This window comes from Gekko japonicus, unplaced genomic scaffold (assembly GCF_001447785.1).
Source record: "Gekko japonicus isolate JY-2015 unplaced genomic scaffold, Gekko_japonicus_V1.1 scaffold836, whole genome shotgun sequence".
Lineage (NCBI taxonomy): Eukaryota > Metazoa > Chordata > Lepidosauria > Squamata > Gekkonidae > Gekko > Gekko japonicus.
The window spans coordinates 480,294-491,081 of NW_015164695.1; the positions used below are offsets into that span (position 1 = coordinate 480,294).

The 10,788-nt window shown below is 39.2% G+C and overlaps 1 protein-coding gene across 1 annotated transcript in view; it reads left to right on the plus strand.

Annotated features, from left to right (window-relative positions):
* Window positions 1-778: 778 nt before the first annotated feature.
* PIK3R1 (phosphoinositide-3-kinase regulatory subunit 1) overlaps window positions 779-10,788 on the plus strand; it is a 59,814-nt gene continuing 49,804 nt past the window's right edge. Inside the window, exons 1-2 of the mRNA XM_015409448.1 lie at window positions 779-795; window positions 4,414-5,147. Coding sequence (XP_015264934.1) covers window positions 4,814-5,147 — 334 coding nt within the window. The 5' untranslated portion in view covers window positions 779-795; window positions 4,414-4,813. The remainder of the gene's footprint in view (window positions 796-4,413; window positions 5,148-10,788) is intronic.

Consider the following 10,788-nt stretch of genomic DNA (forward strand, 5'->3'; position numbering starts at 1 on the left):
GGTGCAGTTTGGTTGAATTCATTGGGGCCGACATATGGTGAAGCTTTAGTGGAGTGTAGTTATTTTTATATGAAGCTTTAGTGGAGTGTAGTTATTTTTAAGCAAAGTTCTTGTGCTAGTGAGAGCCGCACATTGGTATGTGTTTGGGGCTTCTTAATGCTGTGCAAGAATAGCTTTTATTAAAAGCTTATTATTTTCTTGGCAATCTAAGGTGTTTAGTTCTGGAGGAATAGATGAAATGATTGGCTGCAAGAAATTCAGTTCATGAGTGTGAGAATACAAGAAAACCTTGTGCTTTCTGGGGCCTAATGCTTGCTTCCCAGTTTTGGCGGAGTTGTGTGTGTGGATTATTCTGGCAACTGGGAGGAACAGATTTAGGGTATGAACTCTGGCCTGCAGCCTTTGAAACGCAGCTTCTTTCTCTGTGATTCAGGCCATTAATTGACCTGTGTCTATATGTGTCCATGCAACATTCTATGAGGACTACTTCTGGTATGGAACATTCTTATTATTTGGTGCAAGCTAAATTTGCAGAAATAAAACTACAAGTGTGTATGCCTTTAACCTCGCCTAGAGTTGTGTGCTGGACTTGATAGCTGTAGTGTTTAAATGGATTTCTGATTCATTTATTCATTTACTTTGTTTATAGCCTGCCCTTTTGCTGTGACATCGAGTCAGATAATCTTTTGAACTATCGCACCCCACCTACCTCACATAGTTGTTCTAAGGATAAAGTGAAATAGGAGAAAAACACTTTGAACTCCTTGGAGGAAGGACAGAATAAAGCATAAATAGGTATTTAACACCCCCAATATTAGCAATAACAAACCCTTTACCTCAAGGGTGCATCTTTAGTATGGGGTAAACAGTCCTGCGCCAAAATGAAATGCCATTAGTAAATACACTATTTGCAGTAATGGCATCCCATTTTACTATAGAAATACTATAGAAACTATAGAAAGTGGGATGTAAATCATGTGTATCTAGAGGTGTGTCATGTTGATTTGATCCCAAATAAGTTGTTTAGGATTGGGGTGCCAGTTGGGTAGGAGCAGTTTCTCTGAGCCCAACGGTGCAGTCCTGTGCAGAGTGATTGCATCTAAGCTTGCTGACATCAATGGGCTTAGACTGGGGTAATTCTGTATAGGGTTGCACTGTAGATCTGTCAACTGCTGGGACTTCGTTTAATGTTAATTCACTATTCACTATGCATTATGTGTTCATTGCTGGTTCAGGGCAAGATAACAAACTTCTAAATTTGAATATGTGGTATATGGGTAGCATCCCAGTTCAGTCCTTGTCATCTCATGCAGGGCTAGCTAGGAAAGACTTCTGCTGAGAACCTGGAAATCCACAACTAGTCATAATAGGCAGTGCTGGGTTAAGTGGATAGATGGGTTGGCAATATAAAATAGCTCCTTGTATCCTTATGCAAGGCAGGTGTAGGAAGCATTCCATCTGTGTGCAGGAATAGGAATGCATGTGGATGCGCTCACTTCTCTGGATCCAGACCCGACCTGTAAATTGCAAATAGGTGAAATTTGGGACATTTAACTTAATGGCTACTTTATATGGCACATCCAGTTCTGCAACTGGTTAATATTTGGTGCCTGTTATAACTTATTCACTTATAAATTTTATGCAACTTTAGCCAGAGACAAGTTTAATTTTGGATTAAAGTACTTGGTTTGTGATGCAAATAGTAAAAACAATGAATAAATAGCTTTGTCTTGTTGTCTAATTTGTAAGTTTAGGAGAAAGTCTCTCGACAGATCTAAAAACACAACACATCAATATGTCTCCAAAAGTAGAAAATTCTTACTAACGTGCCTTGGTCAATAACTTAGTTATGTTGTCATGGGAAATTCTACCCCCCCCCCCCCGAAGACTGCAGACAAGACAATGCTTGTCTGTAGCCTATCATTAAATGATATTCTTGGCTGCGGTCACTGTGTGATATTTGTGTTCCCTATTGGGGCACTGTTGTTAATGATACTTTGGCCCCAATTTCCAAGCAGCCTGTGCTGAAAGATTAAGGAAAAACTAAAATGAAATTATTGTGTTTAAAGAACTCATCCCTGTTTGTAAGGAAGTTCAGCATTTAACAGAGTAATATACTGGGACTCTTCCCATGTGACATAACATTAATCCTCTTGCTTATGGGAGTTGTTGCAGTACTATTTTTTTCGCTACAGAACAGTCTACATTTTAAACTTTTATGGGTGAAGAAGAAAGTGTCAGTGATCTCTCCCAACACAAGGGAGTGGTTGGCTGGGGAAATAGGTTAAGCTTGATCAATTTTGCAGTGTTTAGACAAGAACATTTTGGGCAGTCTGTCAAAATGCCTGTGAACAAAGTTAGTAGTCATCCATGCACACTTGGCTTTTAAGAAATATTTCCAGTTTAAGATAATAAATATTTCAAAGCATTTAGAATCTTTGGGGAATATTTAATTTTCTATTATATATCAGGTGCAAATAGTTGACTTTTGGCATGTTCTGAAATCCAAATCAAGGTGTGTTTAAGTGCACTTGCTTGCTTGTTGGAGTATTTACGGAGGAAAACCATCCACACAGAAGTGATTGTAGAACAATTTAATTAATGCTTATGATGTATTTCCATCTGTTCTGTTTCTGTACATAGGTGTGCAAATTCTAAATTGAGTAGCAGTAAACTTTCAGGTTTACTGTCGTATGGCCTTTGAATTTAAGAGTTGTCCTCTGCCCCTTTTCAGGAGACTCAATCCAATATAAAGTAATATGGCTGACTTCCCCATATGCATCGGAAATTCAGTGCTAAAAATTTTGAGTGCTGTATCTACAGGAAACACTTTCTGTCTCTATGAATGTGGGGTTTTCCTGAATGGTTCATAGATTCAGACATCTTTTTGCCTTTTATGCTAAATATTTTCCCTCATAACTATTGCTACTTGGATGTCTATCATAGACCATGACACTCCCATTGTTTAGAAGAATATTTTTTCCCCTTCTGACCAATTTGCAAAGAAAGTACTAGTGGCTCCATCAACTCTAGGAGGCAGAAGTAGTAGTATATTTTGATGTCCAGTTTGCATGTTCTTATTTTTTACGCAGAACAGAAACGGTGGAGCACTGGAAGGAAGCGCTTGAGTAGGAAGGCTGAGATTTATCAGTGCAGATGGTTGACACGTCTGTACAGAGCTTAATAGCTGTAGAATGCAACTTCTGCTTTGGTAGGGGGCTACTCATAAAGAATGAGTTGTTTCCACATGTTCTTTGCTTTTCCTTCCCTTTAGTAATTTCCCTTTTATTTGCATTGATGGTACACTATTGGTAATTCAGGAGCTGTTATTTTGCATTATTGTATATATGGTCATGTTCTTCTAGATCTAGGAGATTTGATGCTATGTGAAGAAATAATTACCATGTAAATAGTTCCATATGTTGGAATGTATGATAGCCCCCTTAAGAACTCCATTCTTCCTTTAGAAGGTGCTCACTAGTGAAACCATTAGATTGTGACTTGAACTTTGATTTTTCTATAGAAACAAAATGAATAACAGGTGAAATAATAAAACTTTATAAGGTACTTATTCTTGGATTTCTCTAAGCTGGTGTTTATTGTATATTTAAACTGTTTTTTCAGCACTGTATTACTTAACAGTCAAGCCAACAGGACTGAAATGTCCAAGCCTTGTTTCAGGTATAATTTAAGTATTTACCACTTCCCCTCCAACCCATCCAAATACTGCTTCTTAGGTGGTCTAGGTGTGTCTGCTGAAGCATAATTACATAAAACTCTGGGAAGTCTGTAACAATGTATGAAAATGTAAGTGGAAAGGCTTCCTAGAAAAATTGTAATTGAACCTGTCATATCGTTGTCGTTGTCCCCCCCCCATCAACACACACACAGAGGTCATTGGGTTTGGAACATTAGGTACTTAGTATGAACATGCTCTTTCTGTTGTCTTTCTATCTTGTCACAAGCCCCAACACGTATCTAGAGATTCAGACGTTTGAAGGAACACATCATAAGTACTCATTATCTGTTATGCCAAGATGACTTGAATATTATGGATAATTATGCCCACATTAATTAGGATGGCTTTCCTGTTCTCTCTGTAGAACAGCTTTGGATTGACCTTATTTTGGGTGCACAGCAGGGACTGGTGGTGCCATATGTGTGTAATTTAAGGAAAGAGTCATGCAAAAGCATCCTTAGTGTTCCCAAGGGATCCTCTTCTGAGCTCGTGGACCTTCTAGAGTTCTGTGTGCTGTCATTTTTGTTAGGCTTTTCATCATGACTTTTGCCTTTTATCAACACGCTCCAGTGTTTGAAAACAATTCACAGAAGTTAGCATCTTATAGGTTAGAGCTTTAAATGGCTTTTGGAATAATTGCACTAATCTTACATCTGAATGTTCTTTCTCCATAGGTGAAGAATGCAGGCAGAATTCAACAACCAAAGTTTTAAGACAAGTGAACATTTTATGGCAAGTACATCAGAAGGAGGTGCAACAAGGAGTAATATTCAGCTCACCTTGGAAGACTGTACCCACAAGTGCCAAGCAAATCTGACAAGGATCTAGTTGGGAGACAGGACATAGATAGAAGAGAGTATACTTTTGTATTTTCATCGTTTAAATATAAAGACAAAACTACAACAGCCATTCAACATTAGATCCTGGTGCTTTCTACATCTTTGTATTACAGTCTTTTTAACTGTTATGTTACTTACCTTGCTTAGAAACTCTCAAATTACATACACAATAAACTGAATAGAACTGTTCTATTATTATTCAGTAAAATAACTGAATGTTAAGACATTTGCCAAAATGAGTGCAGAAGGATACCAGTACAGAGCTTTATATGATTACAAAAAAGAACGAGAAGAAGACATTGACTTGCATTTGGGAGATATTTTAACTGTGAATAAAGGTACTTTAGTTGCCCTTGGATTCAGTGAAGGGGAAGAAGCAAAACCTGAAGAAATTGGTTGGTTGAATGGCTTTAATGAAACTACTGGAGAAAGAGGGGACTTCCCAGGAACTTATGTAGAATATATTGGAAGAAAAAAGATTTCTCCCCCAACTCCAAAGCCTCGCCCTGTTCGACCTCTTCCTGTTGCACCAAGTCCTGCAAAAGTAGGAACAGACAATGATCAACCAGGTTAGTTTTGTTTGTATTATTTGTTTGTGTGGTTACTGGTGGTTTCTTTCTCTCTATTCCATGTTCACTTATTCAGTCTGAACAGGAGAATGCAGTTGAATTCATACTGTGTTCAGTTACCACAGGTTACTCAAAATACTTTTAATAGTTCTGGGAGTACCTGGAATGTTCTGGAGAACCTTGGAATACCTCAGTGAAACTGTCAGGGGCCAGGACAGACAAACGTCCTTGAAAACTAGATTGTCCACAGCTCTACTGGCCTTCTGCAGTATGCAACTGACACAGAGGCATGCTGTGTGTCCGGCTAATTCTCAGAGTACCATGCATCAGAGCATTTCTCAGAATCCTCTGTTATGTGTATAGGTCTCAAGGCAGATGTGCTGTCATTGCCTACTAGGCAAGATTGAGAAGATTCCCTGAAGGAGGAAAGTCTAAATACTACTACTACTATGTCATAACATGTGGAAGAAGAAAATGCTGGTACTATTACTTATTGTATCTAAATGGCCCCTCCTTCCCATGTACACACACTACTGTTCTACTATGTTTCTTGTATACCTTGGTCAGTAATCTGCATTTAAACATAAAAAGAATAAATCCATGATGTGTTAAAATGTAAAATGGCTTTGAATGGAATTTTGCTTTTCATACTCAAAATTCATTAGTGGATATGTATCAACTTTAAAATGTGTTGTTGATTAAACTAATAATGGCCCAGATTATTTAACATTAAGTGCTTGAAGCAGAGGGTATATGTATGTATAATCAACTATTAAAATATAAGGAAGGTTTTTATAGCCCATTTTTCTCTACTGTAAGGAGTCTCAAAGCAGCTTACAATCACATTCCTTTCCTCGCCCCGTAACAGGCACCTTGTGAGATAGGTGGGGCTGAGAGACCTCTGAGAGAACTGTGACTGGCCCAGGATCGCCCAGCAGGCTTCATGGGGAAGAGTGGGGCATCAAACCCAGTTCTCCAGATTAGAGACTGCCACTCTGATGTTGTTCAATGTCCATCCCATGTCAGTGTCACATGGAATCAGTAGCATTGAACCAGTGTAAATGCTGAATCGCTTGCTAACCTCCTCTGCCCCTTTATAGAATATAATAGTGTTGTGTTCAGAACAATTTCTTGTTTAACAGAATGTTATTTATCCCACAGCAGATTCTGCCCTGTTCTGAACTGTGCCAGTACTGAAACCAGGCAGCTTTATAACTTTTTAAAGTAATGTATCTCCATTTATATAAGTTTTGTCTCATGATGGCTTCTAGTTTCGTCTGTTCTGTTCTATTCAAGCTTTCTGATTATATGCATTTTAAACAAAAGACCAAGCACAACTAGCAAATCATCTTATTATTTAAATGACTGCACTTAGCATGAATTCCTATTGCTCAAGCAACTATTCAGTAATGATGTTTGTTTTCTCCGTCTGCCACTGACAGTCACCCTGTTTCCTGTGATTGAATGTAATGACTGAATGGTAAAATGTCAGAGCATGATACCCAAGGTGGCTGAAGAAAAAGAGGCATCAGCTAATTAGTGGAATAGACTGGAACAAGTTGCAAGAGGGAACTGTGACTGCAGGATTCTTGGATCTGTATACATCCATTTTCTCCATTGGATGGGAATGCGAAATATACTCTCAAATCTGGGAGGAGGTTCACTGGGCAGTAGGCCCTCAGAGTGGAAGAGGAAATGGGGATATATAGCTTGCTGTTAGTCTGCAACCCTTACTATGTGTTTAAAATAAACACTTTCTGTATTTGAAAGCTTTCATAGAGTAGTGTAGTGCTGGAAACATGGATGTGCCTTAATACCTCACTATTGCCTGGCTGAAGGATAGGAGTGATCAAAATGATTGGTATCCCCCATATTCAAATACATACAATAATGAAATGGGATATTAACATGGCAGCCGTTCTCCTACCATTGTGTGTGTGTGTGTGTGTGTGTGTGGAAGGCATGCAAAGTTTCCCCATATTCTGTTTCTTTCTTTTCCTGCAGCTTTCTGACCCATGGAATGTTCATTCATGGGGCTGCAGCTTCTATGAAGGGGATCAGTGAGGAGGGCAAAAGAGATGAAATCAAACCAGTCCCTTCCTCAGTGGAACTACATTTGCAGAAGAGGAAGGAGGAACAATTTCTGCTCTTTGTCCTCCTCCTTCCAGCCCCTCCCCTGCCCAGTGGGTATTGTTCTCTGTGGTTCAGCAGCCCTAGGAATGATTTTTTTCAGAGGTTGGAAGGGTCTGCAGAGACAGAGACATGGGGAAATGATATCCAGTGCACACAGTAGTAGGGCGCTGCCCTGTGATAGCTGACATGTGACTGAGGTCTGTCTTGGGGGAGGGGAACACAAAAAACTAAACTGGCAGAAAGGGAATAGAAATTGTTGTTGCTCACAACTGTATCAATGTTCCAGAAAGTAATTGCATAATAGTTATCCTTCACTATATGTAGAAATTGTTGACTTTCTAATGTACCATTATATATTTGACATGTAGTTCACTCTGACGTTCTGGGACAAAATTTTAAAACGCCCTTAGATCTTGTGATGTGGGGAATGTATCTAGTGCCTCTACCAGTGGCTATATGCTCTTACGGTCAGTTTAAATTATTAAAAGTGGAAAAATTGGATTTTTCTGCTCCCAAGAGAATGAAATAGTTACTCTTTTATACAGTCCAGACACAAGTTGGCAGCAAGCCACCAGGAATCTTCCCAGGACAATAAACTCTTTCTCTGAGTGCATTTTGAGTTTGGAGATCTTGATGTAGGATTTGCTTGACTGTATTTGGTCATGTTTATATTTTCTGGGCTTAACAGTTTGAAACTGCTCTTTATCAATATGAGTAGGAAAGGCCAGGAAAGTGATGTTTCTCACTGTACAATTTGGAGTCAGACTGAAAATGAAAATGTAGTTACATTTGACTTGTATGACCTGCAGACTAAGTTGTGGTTTCTCACTGATATGTTAACTTAGAATACCAATAAACTATTTTAAACATGAATGCTCCTGTAAACCAAACTTTTGGGGATTTAACTTTTGGAGATCAAAACTAAAGCAGCCCTATGCTTGGTGCACTTCTTAATTTTTAAAAAGTATGTAGTCTTTGTTAACTTATACTGTATCATTGAAACAGATGTGATTGTTTGGGTTTCTGAAGCATTAATTTACTTAGGAGAATGTTTCCCCCCCATTTAATTTCCTATGCTAACTCGAACTTGGGTTCAGAAAGCTGACAAGGTAGTTAACCCAGAATTGCGGGGAAACCCTGTTAAATGTTATGTCCTGTCAATTCAATTCAATTCAATTCAAAACCTTTATTGGCATGGATCAGAGTCATAAACAGTCACCCTTCAGTTCATTGATTAAACACATAACTTCCTCATTATAAGGCAGTTACAGAAATTAGCCACCGCTTCAATAACCACTGTATTTTGTGAAGCCAATAAACGGTACAACATTCTGTCATCTGATTGTTTGACATCTTTCTTAAGTATGGCTTCTAGATAGACTGCCCGAATGTCATCATACAAACTACAGTGGAGGAATACGTGTTCGATTGTTTCAATCTCCTCTGAATCACAATCACAAAACCTAACAGAGTAGGGGATTTTCTTAAATCTTCCTGCTAAAACCGCAGAGGGGAGCACGTTAAAGCGGGCCAGCATAAATGCTCTACGCAACTGTGGAGAAGTCAAATCCAATAAGTATTGTGCAGGGGTGTTGTTCGGAAAACGTGCCCATCTTAAAGGGGAGCATCTACCAGAAGCCAAGGCTCTAAGCTCTTGCATCTCAATATCAATTAATCTCTGTTTGAGCAGGGGTTATGTCCTGTCTAGCAACTGGTAATAGAATAGTAATAATAGTTATCTTCAGCCTCATCACAGAAATCTAAAACATATCTTTCTAACTGTAAACAAAAACATAAATTGGTCACTGTGAAACTTCTGTTTGTGTATGTAAATAAATTTTGGCAGCAAGAGCCAATTGATATATATAACCTGAGTGACAAGTGCTGTTTCTTTTTTAGTTGCTCTGCTTTTTGTTCTAGTGATATTTGGAAAGAAGGACTGTGGATATGGACAAATTATGTGATGCTTCACATCCCAGGATCGCACCTGCTAGTGATGCTGGTGTGGGAGGCAACCATGTTATTTGCCTTAGTTCTCTTAAGCATTACTGGAACAGTAAGGGGATTCAGCCATTAGCAGGTGGTAACGTGCCACTCTGGTAATGTACATCAGACTGCCTAAATCTGATGTAAGATGGCAGGACCCTATAATTTAAGGACTACAATCAGGAACATTCGTTTACAATTTGACATGTTTATATACATGTATATTCTGCCAGTTCAGTAAATTTTGGGGGGAAGGAAGGGAGAATAATTCGTTTTCCCTCCAGTATTGCAACATCCAGTTTGTCTATAACTTGTCTTTACAAAACATGTATATGGGGTTAGCACGACCTTAGAGTTGATGAATATCCTTGTTGGATATTGCATGTGTCCACTCAGATTAACAAAGCAGTTGTGTTTAGCTGTTCCCTGATTCTAAACTTAGAGGTGTGTTTTCAAAACTTAATAGATGAAGTGGGCTTTGCTTTCACATCTCTCTTTGATGAAATTAACCAGTTGGTTGCAGCAAGGTCCGGTCTATGTTCTGTTGCAGTGTGTCCTGTGCTGTTGGTTAGAGGATTGTACAAAGGAAGGGAATGGAATTAGGGAACAATTTGCAGGATTATGCAAATCATTCCTAAAGAGGTTTCTTGTACAAATAATCGCAGGAACAGTTGCTTCCAGTGAAGTGTGGGGAAAGGTGCCATTCATCTTAATGAAGTAGCAGCATATTTTACAAAATACCAATTTTTATTAAAAGACTTCAGAACTTGGTAAACAAATTATATCTGGATGCAATAGAGTTATTATAGAATAGAAAAAAAACAAGCCTGGTGTTTTGACAACTGGGAAAAAAAATCTTTTGAAGAGATAAGTAAGTACCCACAGCTCAACATGAGGAGCTGTGATGACGACCTGTGGAGCTAGAAAGAAAACTGTCTTCAAACAGCTATTTCCTATTTTCAGACAGAAACACACTGTGAATTCTTTCTGACTATTCATAGTAACACTGCTTTTGTGGCAGATTTTTATGTCATCCAGTATGGCACCTGGGTTTTGGCCACTGTATGACACAGAGTGTTGGACTGGATGGGCCACTGGCATGATCCAATATGGCTTCTCTTTATGTTCTTAAAAGATTGGAGAATCATTAGCACTCCCATCTAAGGACAGAGGACCAAGGCTGTTGGTTTTGGTTTACTCCACACTGAGCCTTTTCCCAAGTCATTGTGAAGAAAACAGAAGGAAGGAAACTGCAGAGGAGAAGCGTGGCTGTTTGCCCTGGGGCAAACTACTGCGCAGTTACGTGATCAGACCTCCTGTGGAGGTTCCATGGAGGTTCCATGGCAAGGGAGAGGTGCCGATCACAGTACAAGCCGGCGCGCAACGAAGAAGCGCGCGCCGCGGCAAACTGTTTTTTATTTTTGTGTACATGACAAATGCGCATGCTCCGTTGGGTGCGCATGCGCATCCACAGAGACTTGGACAAAACAAAAACACCTTATTTGCAAGGGGACATGGGCGG